At 42.6% G+C, this 24855-nt stretch overlaps 2 protein-coding genes across 2 annotated transcripts in view; one reads left to right on the top strand and one right to left on the bottom strand.

The window, feature by feature from the left end:
* The window catches only part of T265_01356 (hypothetical protein), a gene marked incomplete at both ends in the record, with an annotated part of 31406 nt that overhangs the window by 3988 nt on the left and 2563 nt on the right, over window positions 1–24855 (top strand). The window contains 5 exons of the mRNA XM_009165362.1: window positions 6174–7735; window positions 15290–15486; window positions 17086–17326; window positions 19301–19665; window positions 20977–21431. Coding sequence (XP_009163626.1) covers window positions 6174–7735; window positions 15290–15486; window positions 17086–17326; window positions 19301–19665; window positions 20977–21431 — 2820 coding nt within the window. The remainder of the gene's footprint in view (window positions 1–6173; window positions 7736–15289; window positions 15487–17085; window positions 17327–19300; window positions 19666–20976; window positions 21432–24855) is intronic.
* T265_01357 (hypothetical protein) lies at window positions 112–23292 on the bottom strand (the record flags this gene model as incomplete). Its single annotated transcript, XM_009165363.1, has 4 exons — window positions 112–272; window positions 18925–19066; window positions 20939–21096; window positions 23217–23292. The coding sequence occupies 4 exons, from the start codon at window positions 23290–23292 to the stop codon at window positions 112–114; spliced, it is 537 nt and encodes a 178-aa protein (XP_009163627.1).

Genomic DNA, 24855 nt, shown 5'->3' with positions numbered 1-24855 from the left:
TACCTTTCCTGCATTAAACACTATCCAACTCAAGTGGTGCCGGGTGCCTGTAGGCAAACCATTGATGAAGAGAACTTTAGGTGTTTTGGTCCCATTTTACCTGTTGTCTCATTATGCTTTGGGCACTTCATCAGAACGATATTCGTCGTTGTCCCATCTAGATTCGTTTGGGTTGTGAGGGGGAATTGGTAACAATAAGGTGCACCTCATGTGCACCTCTAGCAGGGTAGGGCTGTTAAATACAACTCCATTTTGACCACTCCCGCATGCTTCTGTATAAATAGATGTGAATAACTGCAGATGGTTCTAATAGTTGGGAAAAAGAAGGGATGATCAGTTGCGTCTGGTAGACCTTTTGTACAGTCAAGTCTGGTTCTTCCCTATTCTCCTTGTTGAAAAACACAGAACAACTTCTGAGTAAACTATCCGAAGCAATGAAGGAGCTCGAGGAGCCAGTCAACACATGTGACCGCGTGATTTGGATCCCGCGATTGAAGGACGAGAGGCGCTATATTCTAAGTGCGAGTTAATCGCACTGCTGATCAGCCGCTTGTGACCAAACTGTTGTGTTAAACTACCAGTCAAGAGGTCGCGAGTTCAAGTCTCTCCGGAGTTTTGTGAGATACGCACTGCTGATGATTCTCAATAAGGATGAAAGAGCTGTACAGTGCAACTCGGCTTTTCAGCATTGACTGACTTCAATTACAGGATGAAATCTCGACAAAAAACCGCATCTCCTCACACTACCAACAAATTTTAATTACATGAAGACGTTTGTCTTTCCCGGTTGTTTCAACTTCCAAATGTCAAACATTCTGAGTATAACTCAGCTATAGTATTTCGGAAGTTGTGGTTACCATGGAGCACTGATAACGTTCATCGGAACTGAGATGCAGAAATTCTGCTGTGAAGTTCTAACTGTCTTTTCCTATGAGTCACATGCAAGTCTTTAAACGTTCCAAGGTTGTGTTTATGTACAATGCCTGGCACTCAAACAGAATGCAATTTTTTTTTTACTTACCGGGGGTTACGCAGTAGACTTGAATTTCAACTAACTCAACCAAACTCAGATGTGAGTAGAAAGACAACAGATCATAGAATCACTGGGAGAGAAACAGAAACGCATTGGACTGAATACTAACCGTTACCTGCCGTACATTTTTCATTGACAACTATAAACTCATTTTAAGTTGTTCTAAAACTACTGTAGAATCTACCCAAACAAAGAATGTTTCACAGTTGTCTTCCGTCGGATTTCTGGATCTTTCTATCGTAATCATTTCTGATCATTATTCACCAACTACCTAAAGTGTTGGGCAACAGTGTCATCGATGCGATTAGATTAGCCATGATAACTAGGTAGTCCTCATTCACCCATTATGGTTCTGTGAAAATGTATGTTCCCCGTTTTTTTGGTATGCACTTACCGTTTTCCGTGCACTCTTAACAGATGAGTTGTTACTGTCCACTGGTGAACTGGTTTTTGGAAAAGCAAGGAAAATTGAACGTGGGTAGCAAGGTCAGTAGTAGTGGGTGGGAAAAAATACCTCCAGAACTTTGGTAGGAAAGCATAGGTCTTCGGAAGAAGGTTATATGTTCACTTTTAGCACGTTTTGTTAAACGCGTTTTCTCCGTTAGACTTTGTGATTTTTTGGTTTAGTTCGCTTGCTAAGAAGAAAGTTCACCCAGCGATATAGTTTGCTGGTGAACTAACTTCTATTTTACAGTTGCATCACTGAGCATGTGACGTTATCTACTACGCGCTTTCACGAAACCTAAAAAGTCTGGCCGAAGGGGCATGTGTTGGAATTGGCAACAAAGAAATATGCCTTTATAACTCTCCGGGTTCTGAAATTTATACAGTTACTTCCAGTCCACTGGTAATTGGCCTTATTGCTTTGTATCATCCCGTCCAAGTTATAAAAAGAGTCGCAAGTCGCTGGTCAGTTTTCTTGGTTCGTGAACTGTTGGCATTTGTGGTGCCAACAGTTGTTCATCCGTGAAGGGTTTGACCGAGAGTATCCTCTCCCAAGGTAAAATCAACGTTTAAAAAGGGCTCCAAAGGAGAGCTCTAAAGTGCTTCTTTCTGAGTTATACTGTTTACTAAAGGAAACAACTGTACACGTTAAACGATCCACTTAATGTATTGGTCGCTGTGTTCGGCATCACATTCACTTGTTCGAAAATTCAATCGGATTAGAAGCGTTCAAAGATGTTGGTGTTGTCGCTTGTCCTTGCATGAGTGGACTGAGATGCAAACACTGTTTCACTTTGTGGGCTTGACCGAGAAGGCAAGTTAAGGTTAGCCAAATGCACTCATTTTTACACCAACCTGATTTTAACGGGGGACTCAAGTGAATCCTATCATCCTATCATTCGTCAACGATTTTCTGAATTTGCTGTACAAAGGCCACCTTATCTTTTATTTGTTGCAATAACTGAGATGTCGCAATATATTTTTCCTAAAGGAATGCTTTCCTTAAGGTCGTAGAGTTTTCTGCCACCATGTTAGTGGCGTGCCTTTAGAAAGCTAAACTTCTCATTAACTGACCTAGGTTTCACAAGATTGTTTCAAGGTAAGAAGGCAACGTGTAGTGTGTAGGTTGTTTTACGAGGGATCTGAAGTATTTCCTGGCCCAGCACCAGCCGATCGGGCGTGTGTTGTGATAGTCCACATAGGAAGACCGCATTGATTTTGCTCAAAACTTTGTTAAGGGCGGGGTATCAGCCAGATGGACTGAGCTCGAGATCGCTCAGTGGTTAAAGTGCGGGTTTTCTGACCGCGAGGTCCTTGATTAGAACCCAGTCTCTGCATCTCGACTATTCCTGCATAAGCCTGGGCGACCTGGCAGTATCTCTGCTCTCGGGCTTCCTTCGGGTGGCACGGCAGCGAAAGAATGTTGCAGCTTAATTGGACACCAAGAGGGTGTCACAGCTGACCTGTGCACCGAAACGGTGCTACAGTTGGAAGTTTTTTGAACGCCGGAGCTTCCTGAACAAACCATGGGAGATAAATTTAGAAGGACCACCTGGTTGTATGAGGTTAGTCGCTGGACCGGGCGGTTCGATCGCCCACATTTCATCACCAGTTTGTGCTAAGGGAGTGGACTGATGAACTTTGTAAAGTTAGGCAGCCCATCACTTGAAGCTGTCTGCGGACGGATTAGAAATAACAACATTTATCAAACGCTGTCACAGTTCGGAAGCAAAGAACTGCAATCCGGTAAAAATTGGGTGCATAGGATCACGCGGAGTAACCCATTGACTGTAACCCATTGATTACTTCCTAATAGGAACAAATTGTCTTCCACAATTCCCACTTTCAATTTTACCTTGTAATAAGATGCACAAGGCACATACCACTTAAATAAACATCGCTGTACCTGTAACCATGTCCCATCGATTATCTCGCATCTGTTTACCCGATTTGGTGACTAATCCTAACGGAACAAAACAGTGTCACTGATTCCGTTTTCTCCCGACGATAGTAGTGCGGCTGTTGTTGTATGCAAGACCGTGTCCTGGTAGACATTCCCGGCATAACACTTTGCTGCCAGACAGATTTTGTAAAAATCGATTTCGGGAATCAGCGAAGAAAGTTCATCTTGTCGTGTTGCTGCTGTTTCCGATGAGTTACGATGGACCGAGAGTGGGGGGTGGGTGTGATTGTGCACATTAGTTCGGACAAATAATGGCACCACAAGCCAATTTCTCCTAGGGCGGGGAAAAAAGGCTTCAAGAGGTCTGCAGAATCACGTGACATTACTCGTTCAAAATAATCCTAGATATAGATACCCTCAACTAGAGACAACTGCTTGAATAAATGGAGCTTTCGATTCGCAGGAAATTTTCACAATGATATTGGTAAGACAGTAACCAGAGACCACCTAACAGAGGACAATGTAAACAAAGAATGCGACTCCTCATGACTATTTATCACTAAAGATTGTTGATCAAAATTCTGCGAGTTTGTACAGACTTATAGGTATAACCCGTCTTTTAACCACTGAGTGGTTATCAAGGGGACGGCATCAGGTTGCAGTGCGGTGCATTTTTCCCGCCGAAGCGGACTAGCGACTAAGCAGTACCACAAGATGGTGATGGCGTACGGACAATAAAAATTTGTGGAGTCCGCATGTATCATCTTTCAGAAAAATGTCTCTTTGCACAGTGCTGGACCTTGGATGAATTTTTACTGGGCTTTGTCACGTTTCACATCAAGGCATAAAACTTCAGGCCTGTAAGTTTTAAAGTATCCCCACAGATTGCTTACGGGCCGAATCAAAGCTCTCCTTCTAGAGTTCAGTATGTGAGGGATAAAAATTGGAACGTATCAGGAGGGTTGTAAAATTTCACCACAAAGTTTTTGAGTGAATACGGATGTTTATCCGTAGTCATTAAGTTCGAATCACACGGTTGTTGGTAGTACGCGCATTTCAGACCCCATGGAGCAGATTGGCAACTGGGCATCAAAAGGGTGTTACGGCTGAAAGACTGATTGATGTCCGGTTGATTTCGGCGCAAAAATTTGATCCTTTGTTTATTTGACAAGCTTGTATAACACAAGCTTCGTCAAAGCTGTCTAAGAAAGCTCCACCATGAGGGTGAAGAAGTTAATAGTGTAGAACCTGGATGTTTAGTCTATTCCGGCGACTTCATGTTATTCTGCCTGATTTGCTTGCCCACGTGAAGGTAATTTTAATTCACTAATGAAGTGGTGTCACTAATATCTGTCAGCGGTCTTTTGCAGTAAATTTCCCAAACTATTCACAGGTTCACGTTGTGTAGTGGAGCCCTCTAGACTGTCTAGTAGGGAATATTACCAAGTGGTATGCTTCAAATACCGGCTCATATAGTGCATCTGCTCCTCAATTTCACATCAGTTCACCCAGAATCTGCATGATATTTAACGCTTGTCAGAGTTGCTGTGGCCACAATGTCAATGTCGCACACAAAAACCGTCACAACTTATTCACACCCAGGTCTACTGTTCCCCATTTCCGGGAGTGTCGAAAGTTATTTGCAACTGAAAACAATTCCGTTGGTTCAACCTATTTTTTGATGCCATTTATTTCTGGGTACTCAATCCAAAACAGCTGGTTGGACCGGATTTACAAATTGAAAGCATACTCCTATTTCTGAAACGGTCGATTCAACCAGCTATTCAATGCAACATGATTTTGCATCAACGAAACTGATTCGAAAGTGTAGCGAAATTTTTAAAAGGAAGGCGGTAATTTTTTGTTCAAAAGACGTTCCGCAAGTTTTGTAAGCAAATCGATGTCAAATGGCTTTTCCTTAGCTACACCTCATACAGTAGGCCTATCTGCTTTCTGGCAATCATTCCAGTCAAAATACATTTGAAACTCCGAGAGATGATGACTATAACCCATAATATGCAACCTTTTGCAAGGTGTACAAGTATTTAGCTGCCAGATCTGTTTCACTTTGAATCATTTACCTCAATCACAGATGCGCAATCTTCAAAACAAACGGTAAGTTCACCATTAGGTGTAAACCCTGTTCACAACACCTGTCGAATTTTTCATATCATTAGCCACTGGAGAATGGTAGATTGTTTTTCTCATTAATCAGTCCTCTTCCTCGAGAAGAATCTGAAACCTATGAAGCCACAGTCCTGAAAACAACAAGACTGAGTTTTGTTAGTCTATCATGCTTCATTATTAGGGCTACATTTGTACCACGAGTAAGTCTCAAATCAATCTGGGTGTTCTGCGGCAGTTGAGATAAAGCCGAGAAAAGCTGTCAGTAGCATGCATGCATTTATAATCATTTATAGCGATGCTAGGAATTCATGTGTTCCTCACAGTGAAACGGCAGCATCTACTTAAAAGTATTGTCCAAAACAGGGACGTTCTTCAATGCTTGGATGTCGATTGTGATACAGGCCGGACGAGATGAATATAACTACTTGTGATTTTCTTGCGTCATATGTTTCATTACTTTCTCAAAAGTGCGGTTTACAGATACCCTTGTTTTGTTTCTATACCTTGGGTTCTTATACGTGCTTCGATAGACCGTGGACGTCACCAGAGTGCAAGGTAGTTTACTCAAAAATGTATCGGCATGTTAGGTTGGGTAAATTCCTGAGTTTTTTGTAAAATGCCCTTAGTATTTAACATTGCGTCTCTTCTCTAATCGACCCCTCACAGCAGCCAAAATGGCAGCCGACATTTCTCGCCGCATGTATCTTCAGTCTCATACCGCATGAGTGAATCGTCACCAAAAAGCAACTCTGTTGGTGGTCCACTCGTGAATTCTCATCAAGAGGTGAACACCAAAAGGTCACCAACTGCAAAAAGAAGCGAGGACCACGTGCAGATAATTCCAGACTTCTCAACCCCTGAAGTTGGACACCATTCAGGGAGTCTGGGAAGTACTGTGCCTTATTTCTACGGTGCGAATATGCAAAAAATGCAACGATACTTGGGACCATCTTGGAACGACCTATCAATACATTCAAGTGAAGTAGATATGAAAAGGATGAATATGAGTTACACTGGGTTGAACGAGTTGAAGCCGCAGGAAAATTCAGGCAGTTGCCAAGAAATGCATAGATCTCAACAACTATGTGTTACAGATCACCACAACAACCGCGAAGTTCCCAGTAATTCTTCAATGACCAGTTCTAGTTATTCGCATCAGGAGATCTCTTCAAACTTATCAAATCCTTCCATGTCACCCCATTTTATCAGGCCGAAACCAGTGACTGCTTCCCTTCAAGTACCCTCAGTTAGTAGAGCAAACGGACATCTCAAAACCCAGCCAGCTTTACTGCCAAATACTACGCTGTATGACTCTGCAGAAGAGGTTGCTCCAGTCCTACCAACTCGGAGTACTTCTTTACTCGCACGACAGTGGAATCATCATCTGGATCAGGTTCAGTATACAGCTTCTATGGACTGCGAGGCTAACAGACCCAAAAGAACGTCGTCAAGATCTACCGGCTGTTCTTCAAAATATTTTCCGAACCTCAATAGTTTGGCCTCCAGCAGTCAGGTGGATGAGAATTCTGGATATCGGTCCACACACTTGAGGAGTCGGAGTGAATTGGTCAGATCATCCAGACGGTGTTATGTGAATGCAACTGAAGAGGTTCCCACAATAGCTGAGGTACATGTACCTAGTAATGCCGCATTAGGTAACCAGGAAATGAACCCAACTGAACGGCTGACGGGGAGTTCGATCAATGACCCAGTAGATGGTCCAACACAGTTACCTGAATCCACTGTGATGGACACCGCAAATATATGCGCAACATCTTCATCCAACTCCGAAACCGACCTCAGGGACTTATCTAATCATTCGTTTTCCTTGAAATACCCTGCTATTCCGGTAAGTGTACCGAATAGCCCTTCGTGTGGAGCACTTGAGCAGTTTATGCCGACAAACCATGCGACCAGGCTTCTTGGTCGAATGTCAGACAAACTACGAGACGGAAGACTGGCGGATGTAATACTCCTAGCCGATCGTACCACGGGAACCTCAAAACGATCGTTGACTGAACAGGCTTCAAATTCAACGGGGGATAATGAGATTGAGGTTCCCAAACAACCCATGAGGATCCCAGCACATCGAGTCATTCTGGCTGCAGCAAGCGATTATTTTGCAGCCATGTTTGGTAATGAGCTCAAAGAAGCAACGGAAATGGAAATACGAATCCACGATGTTGATCCGGCAGCACTGCAAACATTAGTCAATTATATCTACACCGGTAAGTCTCATTTATCACTATTGTGTGAGCAAAGAATTTGTGAGTTTAAAATGGTCCTGCAGTCTTCTAGACAAGAAGAAACACTTGTTACACCAAAGTACTACTGTTTTCAGTGTCAAATTCTGTCAGCAGATCAACACGGGAATTCACTGTAGAGGAAGCTAACCCTATATCGCTTATTTAGTTTCTGCATTTCTTTTACCGACAGTTGTTGGTCAGTGCGGCTTACACTCCCGAGAGAGACGTTCGGATGTCTGTGTTAGCACTGAGATGCTAGCTCTTGCACAGTGCGTATGGAATGACAGTCATTTAGAAGGACACGCATTTGCTTGGTGTGCTTGGTAAACGCATTCGCGCTAGTATCGAGGGAAGTTTCTAAATCTGCTGGGGTTGCCGAACAGAATAGTCCGGCTTCTTGCTGCTGTGTATAGAGCCAGATTTGCCTGATTCGAATGTTGAAGTGGATTTGGAATGGGAACGCGTTCCTAGTCATTGCATTATGCAACGCTCGGTTTCACTTATTCGCTAATCTGGACTGTGGGACTGACACTGCGATCCCCGGAGAAAATCGATATAATACACGGTTCAGCATTATTGCCGATGTTAACGGTGGAAATGAGAATGGCCAGGCAATCCACGTGACCACTTCTAAAAATGGGATTTTGTGGATGTCCAGCGATCACAATGGCAGTCTAGGAATCGTGCGCGGACGTAAAGAATCCCACAAACTTAATCAAAAGTATAAACACGATGGCAGATTGAAGTAGATAACTGGAGGTTGCCGTAAGGAGATTTTCTCGTGCGAAACTGGTTGGCCTCCCTTTAAGTGAAACCATTTGTGTAATTTCAGAGCGGTGATAGTTTGGCGAACGACCAATCACCCAGCCACACATCCACCGAGTGTTTTACAGACTTGCCAACCGATTTTCTGGGTGACTACTCACGTTTACACCAACTTTACATGATTAATCCAAGATTTCAATAACTCATTGGAGCCCATTTTGTTTAGTCTCTTTGCCAGTTCGCTTCAAGTTCATAGGGTGGCATGAGGAGCAATCCAGATGGCACTCAGAATAACCGCGTTCACGATGTGCAGCCACATCAAATCCTGATTTTACTGGCTCCGGAAAGCCTGTTCAGGAATCTCAGTAAGTCTTGTACGCTTTAATTGTTACAGTTCAAGTCTACGATATAACACGGGGGGAGATGAAGAATTTTAGCAGCCTCTGGGACTTCGAAAAATCGCAGTTAGTTTGGCCTTAGAGAAGTTTACTTATCAGGTCTGGGAAATAAGACCTATTCCTTAATAGGATTTAAAAAGCGTGATGGCTGGAAAGAGTTTCCAATTGCTTCGGTGTAGCCCTAATACTGTCATTCAATCGATGCCGCCAACGAATTGGTGGTCGGTCCTCATTGGATTCTACTCCGCTAAATTGTCAATTTATCAATCTTTTGGCTCATCAAACCCTCCGTTCAAAACTTTTCATTTGTTGAATCAGACGTCCATCGAAATTGGGTTCTTCAGCTGCACATTGTGAGATAGCGTCCTAGGACAAGTCGTGCCGGTGGATGGTGCGCTGCCTCAACCACATATGTCGAAGTCCAGAAATGTCAGTGAGTCAGTGTTGTTTCCAAATACTAGCCAAAAATGACAGGCAGTTTCTAATCTCTCAGTGGCAAAGTTGCCAGAACGTGATATAACAGTTCTACCCTCGCCAGTCACCTTGAGAAGACAAACAATACCTGGCATCAACAAATACACTCATTTGCCGAACTCACGCCAAACTTCAACTGAATCTCTCGTTTATGGTATTCTTCAACTGAATGTGCTGCACAAAAGCCAGCTCATGTTTCATTTGGTAAGATATTCGAGATCTCACAGTGTATTTCCATAAAGGAAACTACTCATAATGTCGCTGAAAACTCTTTCACAGTTCGCGACCGGTTTTGTTTATTTTGGGTTCATCAGGTGGGCGCAGTCTCCGAGTTTTCGTCAACCTTATTTTCTGCCTGAACCCTAATTGGACAGATTTCGATAAATACACTCATTGGCTTATCAGTTTAGTTGTGACGGGAGAATCACGTGGAACCCAGCTGAACCTCTCTTTCATGGTGTTTTCAAGCAACCGAATACGCTGCGCCAGACCGCCTCATGGTTCAGTTGGCACGATATTCGAGATATGGCGATACATGTATAGACGTAATACGCTACTGATGAGGTTGCTGAAAACACTTTGACAGCCCACGACCGGTTTCGCTCTTCTTGGGGCTCATCAGATAGGCGAGGCCCCCAAATTTCCGTCAACCTTGTGTTCCACTTGAACCCAAATGGGGATTTCAGCAAACGTGTGAGTAGTTTTCTTTATGGAAAAGACACGTGGCATCGTTCATCGGATGTTCCGGTAAACAATATTACTTATCATGGGCCTATGTCGCGTGCCCAAATAAGAACTCGTTTGGGCCATAAACTTCAACCGACAAATTTACTCAGCCGGTTAACTCTGAGATACTGCAGCGTTTTTAATAGTGGTTTACTCATGCATTACTTTTCAAGTTATTCCTCCTGAATAATTTTTTTAAATATTTATTTGAACCTACAACTTGTCGGATTGCACAACATTGTACAAATAAATCACTGTTGTTAAATTATTTGACGGCAATCTAGATTTTCAAAAACATGTGCGCGTTATCTAGTACACATGAAACAAAGGTCAGCGGTCATCGCGGTTTGCAAGAATGAACTTTAGAGACCTCTGCTGGTCACATGTGGAACAGGTATAACAGTGTTGAACTATTCTGATATATACACATGTTAAACGATTCCGTTGTGGCTTTCTGGTTAATGTAGATTGTCGTGGACCGTACCTAGGCACATTGTTGGGCGAATCACTAAATCATTACTACTTCATGAACAATCCGCCGTTTTCCCGATATGGCACGGTACTTATATGGTAACTAAAAACCAACGACACCACGACCGGTTTCACCGCTATTCGGGCCCCTGAGTTTTACCATGTTCTACTTGAACCAAAATGGTATACAGTTTGCATAATACAGTCGTTTGCAAGCTAAGTTGGTTTCGACAGACATTCAACTTAATCCCAGATGAACCGCGCTTTTGTGAGTCTCCTATAGATTCCAAAGTAGTTTGTTTTGTTAGAATCGTAAAACTTTCAACTTCCGGCTCAAGTGCCAAGTGTCTTTCCAATACATTCACTGTCGGCAGTTAGCGGTCGCCGACGTGAGAAGCCCCATTTTACTGGGTTTAGCTTGTGACATTCATCATAAGATTTTCAAGAAGTCTTCAAGCAGTGTTGTCACTGAAAGGGCGCACATGCTAAGTGTACTCTGATGAACGGCACCCACGTGAGCATGGTACCACTGAGAACGTAGCTTGGCAAACAAGTACTGGAGTGGGACTACGGGGGTGCTGTAGAAAGGAACGTGTTTGAACACAAAAATGTTCTATTCACGGGAGTGATGTCTCCCAGTGGAAAGTGTAACCAATTAGAACTTTCTGTGGTGCGAATCAGATTGCGTTTGATTCGCCACACTTATCGCTAAAATTCAGCTGTAGTATCCTTTCGATACCCAACTGCCATGTTACCGAGGATAGAAACACGGGCTGGGATATTGCCAGGTTGCTCAAATCTAGACAGAAGAAGTCAGAGGCAGAAAGTCGGGCTCGAACCACCGAACTTCCGGTCAGTAAATTTGCACTCTAGCCACTGACCCATCCCATCCCATCCCCATGGCTACCTGAGTGGAATGAAATTTTACGCTTCAACCGGACTGAATGCTTCTAATGCTCGGTCATTAGCGCAACCAACCTTGACATTGGTCTTCAACTTCTTTATCCCGCGTTAAGGAAAGTGAATACTATGGATAATTATTGGTTGTGTAAGGAATACAGACAAATATACTTCTACTGGAAAGGAACCATTGCAGAACCAATGCTTCGTAAATACCGACACATCATACCATGTTACAGTTCCGCTATCTTGGACTGACCGTTCTACATGTGTCAGACCATCGCGGTTCGAAAGTTGGTAACGGCAAGCAAAACACCAAGGTGGGATGGTAAACATTGCTTTGAAATTTTATACTTTGTTGGTACAGTTATATGGGAATAAAAAACTAGTCAGTACACCAAGAATGAACCAGATTGTGGATTTTGGCCGGCAGTTTTGTTAATTTTTACTGTGACTTGGTGTAGTGGTGTAGCTGAAGTCAATAACGTTCAAACGTGAGGGGTTTCCTCTGGTTCTTCCTTTGTTGCAAAATTCAATTTATCGGAGGATTTTCCTTGCGGTAAATGTGCAGTACAGTATAGATAACTGACCTCTATATCTTGATGGTAAGCTAATTTGCAACACGCTTAGTTTGTGAGCGCTGTACTCGAAACTACTTCAGAGTGGGTTCTAATCATTGTGATTTATGTACCAGCGTCGAAACAGACCGTTTTCTTGCTTTCATGCAACCAATGGTTGTTTTTGTGTATATAGGTCAAAAATCGATTGCTTTCCTTGTCCTGTTCCCAGAATGATCGATGCTTATACCAAAGTGTTTTCATCTTGTGGCTTCCTAACCACATACATAATAGGAACTAACCATCCATTTTTTGCGCACCCTTCTGTTCATTGCTTAACTGGTAAGGTCACCACCGCGGACAACAGTGCAAAAAAAGAACATATTAGATGGCGTCCTGCTGATACCTGCCACATACGATACAGCCTGTTTGATTGATATGTTGAACGGATTTGTTTTTTTTCTTATGCTTCTCGTATGCGAGCCAAAACCAAACTTGTTCCATCTGCCGAGTTTGAGCGTCAGTGAAGATAACATTCTTTCTTGTTGTTTGCGCCTACTTTGGACTAAAAGGCATTAACGCAATACGTGCACCATAACATAAGTTGAATAATATTGCCAGACCAAGCCGCTATTGTAAGGGTGGGTACTACTGATGGAGCGTGTGAGTAGTATGTGGTTTTTTCATAAGTCCGTTCCGCATCTATTAGAAAGTGAGATGTATTAGGGAAATTGTGGAATCGCTTTGCAGCATTCGTTTATGCTTGAGCGATAGTAAATGGTTATCCAGGAAAGTTCAGGAAAACCTGGTCAAGAAGAAGACGGATACACAGTTTTTATAAACGGGATGCATACGAAAGTTTTACTTTCCTTTCCCGTAGTCTGTAAGTGTTCAGTTGGTGTTCTACAGTAGATAAGCCCACAGCAAATGCCGTTTTCATTTCACTAGTATGGTGACGGGTTTTTTCCACTTCAGGTGGAACGTAGAGTCGACCAGTCGACTGGTTCACAACCCCATAGGAAATCATCCTACATGGTTGATCATTCAAATCACATGGAATTCAGCTGGTAACTTTAGGTTTTGTTGACAGGAATTTAGCTATCCTTCGCCTTATTATATAGACAGCCGTATCAGGGGCAAGCATCGGCTAGCAACTCGGCTAATCACTCAGCAAACTCATTGAATACTCCTCACGATAATTCAGAAGCACTACTGGCTGTTAAATACTCCATTGTCTGGTCAACCAGAGTTTGGAGGGATACATCCTTAAGTGCTGAGGACCATCCTTCGAAAAGCCACTGGTGAAAGGAAGAAGGCCCTTGCTGGGGAGTTATCTATTGAGGAACACCAACTGAAAAGTTAAAGACTATTGGAAAGGGAAGCAAAACCCTCATGCGTGTCTTGTTTATAAAAGCTGTGTATCCGTCTTCTTCTCGACCAGGTTTTCCTGAACTTTCCTGGATAACGATTTACTATCGCACAAACGTAAACGACCGCTACAAAGCGATTCCACAAATTCCGTAATAAATCTCACTTTTCAGTAGACGCGAAGCGGATTCACGAGAAAACCACCTACTACTCACATGCTTCATCAATAGCATCCACCGTTACACCAGGTCACCTACGGCCATCATATAGGCTTTGTGACTGAAAGGCGGTGAAAATCACTATCTTCATGTACAAAGGAGTCAGTTTAGCTTGTCGCTATGAGCTGTCTATAGACCGTCAGCAAAAGACAGCAGTGATTTTGTCACATATTGAATCCCAGCGTCCGTTAAAACGAACTAATTTCTCTCGTCCGGATTTATCAGTTGACTAAAAATACAACTATTCCTTGGTTCGCCAGTAGAGACAAAATGGGCGCCTAAGACTTCCTAATGTTTCGTGCGAGCTACGCATGAACAGCATGCTTTACTCTTGTTACCCAGCAGGCACCAAGTGATTGAATTTGGTTGTTTTGTTTGGTTAAGGGATAGGGTTCTTGGGAAATTAGATGTTTTTCCCATCCATCTCCTGTTTTTGGGACGGAGACTGGCCTTTTCGAAAACAGCCTGTTCCGGAGACGTCACCTCTTTAGTGAATGTATCGAATAGTACTATAAGGAGGCCATGAACGATGCAGGTCAGAGTTGCATGTTCCCCTTAGCACTAGCGTTGCGTCTCCATTGGCAAAATTGCCGGCCGAAACACAAATTTGCGACTGGTGTCTTTACAAGATCAAAAGCTGCCCATTTATACAGAGTTCGTTTTTTAAGAAGCAGTCCCTTTGTCCTTCAGATAGATATCAATATCCAACGATGCTTTATAAAGACAAGAAGACCACTCTAGAAAATACTGATTGAATATTGTCCGACAGACATGCAAACTGGTTTTGCCAAACGGTACAAATTCTGACTGAATGTGAGTCACAGTCGTGACCCTCCGGTGGAAACGTTTTGTTCCAGAGGACAACTTTCACTTCGCTGAGTGCTTCCCCACTGTCATGCTCCGTCGAGGCAGCAAACCACAGTACTAAACAGAATTCATTTTCTAACCCACGATGTGATTCGTTTATTTGATTCCACAAAAGGATGTTAAAATGTCAGTACCTTGTCATAATCTCCTGAATTTTCTAGTCGACAGTCGCCTGAACACAGCCGGTATCACCGGTGAAACCGTTGCTAATAGAGATTCTCCCTAGATATAAATTTCGATTCAAAGGTGAGTGGAGGCCACAGTTTAACAGACTCAAACAAATGCAATAGCAGTGCCAGTGGTCCAGTTCAGACGGAGGATTAACCTTGCATCCGAGGGGACGTCACTCGCGTAGCCAGTCAGAACGTGACCACGTGATGTGGTTCTCTCATTGAAAGATGATTGGCAATAATTCCTGTTCGAGTGCGAGTTAATAAAATTCAAGGTTCAAAAGTGGTCAGCGAGAGTGGCACATGCCGCTGGAGACGTCAACCCAGGATTCAAAGTTTATTTCACTTTTTTTCGTCATAAAAGTTTAACCAACAAATATGTATGCTGGGCAAACTATGCATGAAATAAAAATTGGCCCAAAATGCTATACGGTTGCGAACTATTCGCACATGTTTTTATACTGAGCCATTGGGTAAGGTTGACTGGAGCTCATTCTGTTTAATTCTGTCGTTGAGATTAGCTTCTCGAAGAATGAGTCTGGTGTTAAGACCTTAGAATCTCGGTAAATATCCAGCTATACTTTGACAAGGTTTTCTTGAAGCAATTTCCCATCCCTTCCAGGGTTCCTTGATTTACGGGAAGACACCGTGGAGGATATATTGGAGGCTGCGTGTTTTCTTCAGATGCCGGAAGCATCACAAGCGTGTGAACGGTTTCTGATCAAACGGTTGCATGGTAGCAACTGTTTGGGCATGTCTCGACTTGGAGAACAATACGGATGTCGACTACTGCGTCACAAAGCAACTAAATATGCGTTGGTATGACTTTTCTCGCATTTTTGCTCCACTTTATAATGATTACAGTAGACCGTTTTATTTATCTTTTAATGAGTACCGTTCATGGCTCAGGAAAAATCTGCTTTCTTCATGACAAATGTCTGGGTTCTCTTGTTATTTTAAAACAAAAGTCCCCCAAACCGTAGTTTTACAGTCTTGAACTTCTGAGACAGTAAGGTATGGCTGCCTAGACATCGGGATTTAAAGAGGGACACCACTTTATCAGATATCCTGGAACACTGTTTTCACTACTTGGACTGTTACTACTGTTCAATGAATAGGTTTAATAACCAATCTCTAGGGCATCAATAAAAGTCCACGGCGATATATGGGTTCAAACAGGTTTAGAGTTTTAGGCAGGTAAGTACTCACTCCTTGCTCAATTACTTTATTTCCTTAGACCCACACTGGTGCCGGAAGCTTGCCGATGTAGCTTTCGGCAGTGCGCAGTTAACCAAAGAATGATACTCTGTTGGCCAGCAAACTAGTCTTCTCATTCACTCACAGGCTAACTACTAATAATAAATAAGCAGTTTGGTTTGGTATACTGTAAACGAAAGTTCTACTAATGTGTTAATCCAGCCCGAGTATGGGTGAATATCAACTATTATGTTAAAATGGTCTTATGTATAACTACGTGACGACACGAGACAAACAGCTTCAACTAAAAACGAACCTTCACTCAAGGGTTCATGAATATCTTTCAGTGTGTGATTTCCACTGATGACTTAAATCTACTCCTCTTAGTTCTAATGGCTATGGGACCCCGAATGAACAACACTATTATGTTGGTATGAGCCCACAAGTGTCTGGTCAAAGAAATAGAAGCTGACGTCTTACAAAAGAACGCTTGGATTGTTCATGTTTTTTACTCCGAATTATGCCAACACTTTCAGTGTTGGGGAGTTTATAGCTGAAATGGATATGAACTGTTTTAATCAACCAATGTTGAATGACGTTTCACTTCCAGAGGCTGGCTGCTCTTTAGGATAGCGCAACATACAACCAGATCAAAGTCGGTTCACGATGGACCATTTTCGTTTTGCCCTGTCATCTATCTGTTTTGACCACATTGAAGCGGGTTTCGACCTTTCTGGTAGCAACAGTTAGAATAAATTTATCCCAAAGTGACTGTTTTATTTTTTCCTTTTCCGGAACATAAAACTAGGAATGAAATATTTATAACTCTATCCTTCCATCTCTTGCCACAAGCCAGGTTTCCATTTGATATGCGGGGCTTATCCCCCCCAGCAAATTATTGTACACAACCGGTCCCGTCAGGTGGCTTTACGGCATCTTTATTTCACCAGACTAACGGACTTAATCGGACTGTTTCCATTGAATTAGGGAACCTAGACACGAAGATCATCTCTCATTTAGTGGTAACCTATCTGTCTCACACTTTAGGTCACTTGCTACAATCTAAGATAACCTCTCATGTGAAATACCAAATTATATTCCCGAGAAGTCAGACAGAAATGTTTCTTTCCAACACAGTAGGCCCTGATCTGCACTTACCCTACTCACATTAGGTTTGACTTGGTGTTTAGTTCATTCGATTCTGCAAACGTTATTCTCCAGGAACATTTTACAGAAGTCGTTCAGCAACCGGACTTTCTCACTCTCTCGGTGACGGAATTGATGGAACTACTCCGTTCAGATCACCTCAAGGTTCCAAACGAAGCAGCTGTATTCGCAGCTTGTCTACGCTGGATGCGTAACACTCAACGGACTCAGCACACTCCACCACAGAACACGTCAATATTAAAAGGTTTATTGAACCTGGTTCGATTACAGCATGTCCCAGCACGTCTCCTGGTTGGTAAGTTCATTTTGTCTAGTTTCTTTTTTGCAATTATACTCAGGTCTGTCAAAAACCACCGTTCAAGCGATGGGATAATAACGCTTTCGAAGGCACACCTGTGTATTCGTTCATACAGTAGGTGATAAGTGACAGGGCTTTTTTAATCATGTTTTCAACTGCTCTTCGATTGCATATGCATTAGAATATTGCGATTTGTTTATCATTCACGTTTTTATCAGTAATATTCTCAGGATGATCTGTAATTCTGGTTGGTGATTTCCGGTTTACAAACTGAAAGCCTCAACAGTGTCTTAAAAATTGGAATAGGGTGTATACGGATGCTGTGTATCCAGCTAGATACCTTCGGCTGACAACAGAGGTATTACTACCGATATTTAGTACCATGCAGGTAAGCACTATTGGGAAAAGTTGGGTTTGCATTGAGGATGAATGTTGAAGGCACAAACTGTTGGATCTGCAGAAGAATTGGTGGATAAAAATTACAGCATAACTCTTGTGCTTTCAAACAAAAAAGTTTGGGATTTTATTGGCGGTTCATCAGATGCTCGTTGATCTGTTCGCTGAGCTTAGCAACTGGCTTGCAAACGTTTCATCTACAGTCGATGAGGAACCGTCAGTTAAGTGGTTGTCTACTCCGTACCTAGCTGCGATCTATAGTTTTTGAAGAGCATCTAATATCCTGTAACGCTGTTGGCTAATCTGTACATACATTTTTGTAGTATTTTTGGCCCAATTGTGGTTTGCGCTGTGTTCTGTTTTGTAACCTTGTATCCAGTTAGTTGGTTGGACAGTTGTTTTGGGGTGTTTCAGGTGCGTTTTTCGATTGGCCCGTTCCAGATCCGTGTTGCGTTGTGGTCTTGCTTCTTTGAGTTTGGTTGGTTGTGATGATGGTAGTGTTTACTTCAGTCTGATTAGCCACTTGTACTTCCGCACTCGATGTGGGTTTTTTCTTTTCGTAGTGGCCAACTTCGTTACAGTTGGACGGTCGATTTGTTGAGTTGATCTTTGCCCTTCTCCAGTTTGTCGGTTCGATGGTTGTCCGGGTCAATCATGCTACTACAGGAAAGGTATATGCAAATTAGCCAGTCACGTGGCAGGATATTAGTTACTCTTCGAAAACCATATAAACACAGCTAGGTATGGAGGAAGCACCTATTCAATTGCGCACTGTCGATGTCTCCTTGACAAGAGATGAAACGTTTGCAAGACCATCGCCAAGTTCAGCAAACAGATCAACGAGAATCTGCTCAACCACCAGTAAACACCTCCGGGCTACCTATATTTCGACCCATTGACAATTAGGGGTTTTATCAATTATTATATCACTGTGTCTGAAAACCTGCTACAGCAACCGAGAGGTGGAAACGTCTTCTTCGGGCAGCTTGAAAATGCAGCACTGGAACAGTGAACCCAAATGCAAGGTCTGGTGGATAAAAAGTTCAGGATGAGGGTAAAAGGTACAGTTGGATAGCAGAAAAAGCAATCGGCTGGAGGTCATCCGGGACGAATGATGGCTACTTCAGATAATTCACCATGGATGACCCGGGAGTCTCAACCTAACTAACGACCGGATTTGAACGATTTGTTAAACATACTTGAATGGCCGGAAGATTTGCTTTTCAAAAGTACGGAATAGTGAGGCCACTTCATGAAAACATCAAGCTTGGTTGGCAGGGTCAACTGAGCTTCAGCAGTGCCGGGCCTGTAATCGAGGAACGCGTCACCAGTATATTCACCCTGCATTAAAAATAAAGAATATTTGTAAAAGAAGAGTGCAACGATTGATGGAGCTGGAGAAAACGGTCATTTTCGCCTTGGTCCTATTGTTGAAGAGTGACAACGTATAGGTCTACGTATCCTCCTTTTGCCCCAAAGGCGAATTTATGATATTTATATTCCCATCTATCAGTTGCAATCTCAGAAGGTTTTGAGAGGGTGAGTACAAAGAACCCTTGCTTTTTTGCATTTTAGATGTTCTCGAGAAGGAGCCATTATTTCAGACTGATATGGAAGCGACTCGGATGCTTATAACCGCGCTCCGGTTTCAGCTTTCTCCCGAACCCAAGCCAGCATGGATGATGGATTCTAAGCAGTCGAGCAACGCTGCATTGTGTAGCAAGGTCAGGCTAGGTCTTCGAGATGATTACCGACTAGAACAACAAGGATCAAGTCATGGAATTGTTTCATCATACAGTCAGCTAGAATCGTCTTTGTCGCATGCAACTAGCGAAGCAAATCTACCTACAAGACAATCTCCTCGCCCATCAACCATCGGACACTTATGGGCTCTGGGAGGGAAAACAATGACCACTACACGGGCTCTACAGGAAATATTAGTAAGTTCACACAACACCCTGGCTCCGGTTTGTGAAAATCTGTTTCAAGACTCTGATATCTAAAAATATTGACAGTAATCGTTCAGATGTAACACCATATCGGTGGCTAGCTTCCATGCAAATAGAACGAATCAAGAGGCTCAGCTACTCTCAGGTTGCACAAGTTTAGACAAGGATGGTCGAGATACCGAGGTCGGTTCGAACTCCAAATCTTCCGGTCTGTAGTTTGCGTCCTAACTACTGAGTCACCTCAAGCTCTGATATCTTCAGTTGAAAGTCAAGTAAAAGTTGTAGCTAGCCACCAAATACTGTGAATGGCCAATTGTTTAAAGGAAAAAAACTGATTTTCATACGTACACACTTTAAAAGACGATGATGATAGTACACAACATCGTACTTGCTACTGATAATTTTCTATTTCGCTGAACGAGTTGGGTACTTAAAAACGCTTTGAAAGCCTATTCTAGTGAGAATTCGACTTTCAAAGACAGTACGTTAATTACTTAGCAAGCTTGCGGAACCGTGTGCTAATATTATGCTGCGTAAACTTTTGCCACAGGTAACGGCATTAGTTCGAAAATCGCATCTGGTGGAATTTCTGCAGGTGGGCTCAGATCAGCGCCGGTAGCGCTCGTCTACACACACCATTGTCAACAACTCTAGTATAGGTAAAAGGCCGCGAACGCACGAGCTTTCAGGAGACAAGCGTGTTTTTAGGAGTCTTACCACTTTTCAGATGAGCTGGTCAGCACATTAGACTTCGGAGGCAGGATAATTCATTTGGAAACAAGTCGGTGAAGCCTGAAAGAACACTTAGATGAGGAAATTTCGGCCTTTCATCTCCTGTGGATGCAACATCGCTTGGTCTGTTTCACTTATTCCTTAAGCAGCCTTGACACTCTTACAGACGTCATGCTATAAATGCTTAGTTGACTACACACTACGGAAGCTTCAAGGAGGAGCTCTGAGGGACTTCTGAAAATCCTGAAGGTGGTTCATGACTTTGCGGCATTCCCTTGAATTCACAGATGGCTAGAAGGTAATTTGTACGTCCACTACATTGTGCTAAACAGGGTTTAGATGCTTTCTACCAGTAATATGGGAAATTACTCAGGGAGAGATTTGACGGCCAACTCAACAGTACCACTGTAGAGAAGTTTTACTTTGGAACATCCAACTATGAACAACAAAATATTGAGTCTGAAATTTTTGTCGTACATCATACTCGAGTACTGCTATGGATTTCTACCCAGGCTGAGTAGAAATGCCTCACTGACTGAACCGGATTTTTATCAAATTTCCCCACATCAGGAATACGATCCATACACAAATCACTGGCGAGTGGTTGGACAGCTCCCCGGTCAACGTCAACAGTGCGGGTGCATTGTTTTAAACGATGGACGGCTACTCGTTGTTGGTGGGCGGGATGAGCTGAAAACGTTGAGTACGGTAGAGTGTATCTACACAGAAGAACTCTCACCTCAGATGGAGTCACATTTGACGCGATCGGTCACACTCAATAGAGATGATCGTGATGGAGGCTGGCTTGCCGGAGAATCCGCAACCTTGTCCCGGAAAAGTCACCAGCTATCTACCGATAGAGATCCCAATGCGATGACAAGATCGGTGATCGATACACGCACCGACGCGAACTCCACCACGGAAGTGAAAAATCCATATCCTCATCAACAACAGCAGAAAAACAACGAAAATAATAACGAGCATGCGGCTGGTTGGCACGTTGTTTCGGCTATGGCAACGCACAGGTATGTAAAGTGAAGTATCGATTCAGGCACAACTTCTGTTTACCTCCTCAAAACAGCAGTAATACAAGATTGCTTCCTGAGATACCAGAACAAAAGACTGTGATAATTAGGCAACATAAAAAGAGTAATCGTGTTTTTTGATTGTTTGGTGATTAGAATTTTTCTATCAGAATATCTGAGGCAATTGCAATGCTCACACACTATACTGGACATCGTTTGACTTTTATATCAATCATAAAAGTCAAACTCATATCAGTCATACCCATCTGAAACATCCAGATTCCTGTGCTGTGTACACTGCTCCGTAGGGGACAAATCAAGTGGACAGGGCCAATTGCCGCGGAGCGAAATCGCTGACCAGTAAATGTCAAATTGGTTGTTCGCATCATGACCCAGACACAGCACATCGACACACCAATAACCATGTGATTCTATTTCGTCACGACATAACTTGTGGCGATGTTGCACAACCTAGTTTTGCAAAAAATGATCATGAGTCATGATAAGTCCTATCCCAAATAGGTGCAACTCCTTTAGAAGCTTCTGTAACGGAGTTTCCGGCCATCCACATCTTACTGTATAAGTCTTAGCCTTAAAGTTAAACAAAACATCTTTTCAACTTCTGACCATCCCTTTTAGGGGATGTTGCTGGAGCAAGGAAAAGCAACCTTTTGTAAAGCCGTCTGTCCTCCGATTAAAGCTTTAGCTCAATGCTCCATAAATGACATGTGGACAAGAGTTTATTTCCAGCAGAATATAATCACGTAGGTCATCAAATGGACCGTGAGAATGGCTCATCCACAGACCCATCATTATCTTCTGAGGCAGAAATATGATACTCGTTTGCATCGGGTAAGTGAAATTTAAGAAGATGATTGGATCCTGTGTCTTCAGACCAGAGCTGTGTAATGTTCACATGAAGACCATAAACGTCGTTCCTGGCCATGGACCAGCATAAGAGACCCCAGCAGTTGGTAGTGTGAGGGAATTTGGGATTTTTGTGGAGATTTCGTACTGTAAGTGAAGCCAATCGATGCTGGAAAGCCGAGAAGCACTGTGCAACTGTTTCATCCTTATTGGGAGTCATCAGCAGTGCGCATCTCACGAAAATCCGAAGGGTCTCGAACCCGCAACCTCCCGGCTAGTAGTTTGAAGACTTACGGGACAAAATCTCCACAAAAGACCCCAGCAGTTTTTGGTATGAAAGGTTTTACGTAGAATGCTTGGCTTATTATAAAAGGTCGTAGTTGATTAGCATTTTAGCCACATTGAAATTTATCGACAGGTATGGCCAACAAATCAGTGCCCTTCCAGTATGTTTTGAAGCCATTTCACTAGAGACCGTGTAGCACTAAAGGGTGACACTTCCTCCCCAATTCTGCAACACGAGGCGTCACAGCCAAACATTCGTAGGAATTCATCAGTCCAGAACAGCCGTTAGATTATAGCACAGGGGTGTACTGTGATACAACGAAACTTCAGTTTCAGGCGGGATAAAAGTATCTTCCGATCGATAATCTAATCAAAGCTGTACTGTACGCACATACTAGCCTGTCGTGCCACTAACTTTGCGTCATGCGCAGCCAGTTCGTTCGACTTTCTAAGATTTTAGACGCAATTTGTGCGTCATCAGCGCTTCAACTGCTTTCGCCAGTCACAGATGGACAAATGTCTCACGGTAACAAAGGTCAAAAATCAAATGTCATTTGGGATCATTTTTGAAGGTTTCACCAAAACCTCCTTGTTCACTTGGTTTCTCTTTGCATTAGGTATTCAGTAACTTACTTCCTCTTGTTTCCGGTGGAAACATTTCCTTGTTTTGATCACGTTTCTTCTTCCGCCTCTTTATCTCATTTCGCATTTCATTGAACCTGGTTAGAATTCAGTCTATTTCCCTCCAAACGGTGAGTTTTTCGAGCCAAAGGTCGTGGATTAAACTCGACCGGTTGTGCAGTGTCGCATAAATGTTGTGGCATGGAAGCAGTGTTTTTTATCGTCCACTGTGGTATACTTCTAGCACAACGGGTGCACCTGACGGACAATCTGATCTGCTAAAAAGCGTCTCCAATATTGTTTTCCGAAGAAAGTTTCTCCTAAAAGGAAAACAACAGGAGTCATTTGGCGAAAAAGCTCGAAGTTTCCAAAATCGTCTCCCGTACAATGCTTTTCAGGTTGAGGCTTCTCGCTCAGGAGGGATTTACATCAAGGTATATAACTGCCAAAAGGCCTGGGACGCTAGCTGGAAAATCGATGTCTAGTCTTCAAAAGCCATGCTTTGATTTGGTGTTGTGCGCAGCGAATCATTTTCGTTTTGTCGTAGCCTAATGTCCCACAAGAACACGATTTTGAAAAAATCCTCACGTATTTACTTGGCTCATTTCTTGGAAGAGTGTTTGTACCGCCTTTTCAATTCTAGTAGTCGTTTGATGTTGGCGCCGAAGTATGTATAGAAGGCATTTCGGGCGTTCTGCATCTCCCAACTAACCAGAAGGTCACTAGCGTTAATCAGCCTCGATACATATCCAAGCTAGCTTACTCAAACTAACACTCAGATTGCATGATTGTTTTTGGAAATTTTGTGAGGTCATTTTCCTTACATTCCTAATGACTAAAATACTTTAATTAATAATAAACTAGTGCCTTGCTGACCAGGTTCATTATTATTACTATTAATAATTAGCTAACATCTAATATTAATTAATAATTAATAACAATAATGCGAGATTACTAGGCCAGCCAAATTATGAAACTTGAACTCTGCGTTCCTCTGTCTCATCTTTCAGTAAAATACTAACATGCCATGTTACACAATCCGTCCTAATATGTACAAAACTTCGTGAAGCTTTGCTACGCTAAATTCAGCCTTTAGATCTAAAATTGAGATATTATCACCGTTTCTTATTATTATGAAGAGTAAGTGACTTCGTAATAAATAGTATCACACTTTTGCGTGCTGATTTTCCAAAAATTATCCACCTCGGAGAAAGACGAAGCCAAAATTGCCATTTTTTCACTTTTCACATCTTATCTGCCCTTTTCATGGGCACAGTTCCTGCAGTTCAGCCCCCTCCCGCATTCGCAGTAAGTAAATGGTTCGTAAACTGGGTGGTTGAAATTTGGTCTGGTAAATTTTCAATTTGTTTGTTGTGTTCTACGCCAAGTTAAATCTTCGTTAATCTTCAAAAGTAAACGAATTCTAAGTCGGCGACAAAGTTTTATCCATGAAGTTTTTTCTTACTAATAATGCAAACAGACGAACGACTCGTTGCTTAAAATATATAACTGGAAATATCGCCAAAGAAATTAGAAGACCAATTCTTCACAAATAATTGTCTTATTCTTCGTACTCGTTGGCAAGCAAGAGATGTTTTCACGTAAACCCTCACTATAACCAATCAAACCATTAACTTCCGGAATTAGCAAG

Source organism: Opisthorchis viverrini (assembly GCF_000715545.1).
Source record: "Opisthorchis viverrini unplaced genomic scaffold opera_v5_14, whole genome shotgun sequence".
Taxonomy (NCBI): domain Eukaryota; kingdom Metazoa; phylum Platyhelminthes; class Trematoda; order Opisthorchiida; family Opisthorchiidae; genus Opisthorchis; species Opisthorchis viverrini.
Note: the sequence above shows the minus strand (reverse complement) of the source record. Positions and strands in the feature narration are given on the sequence as shown.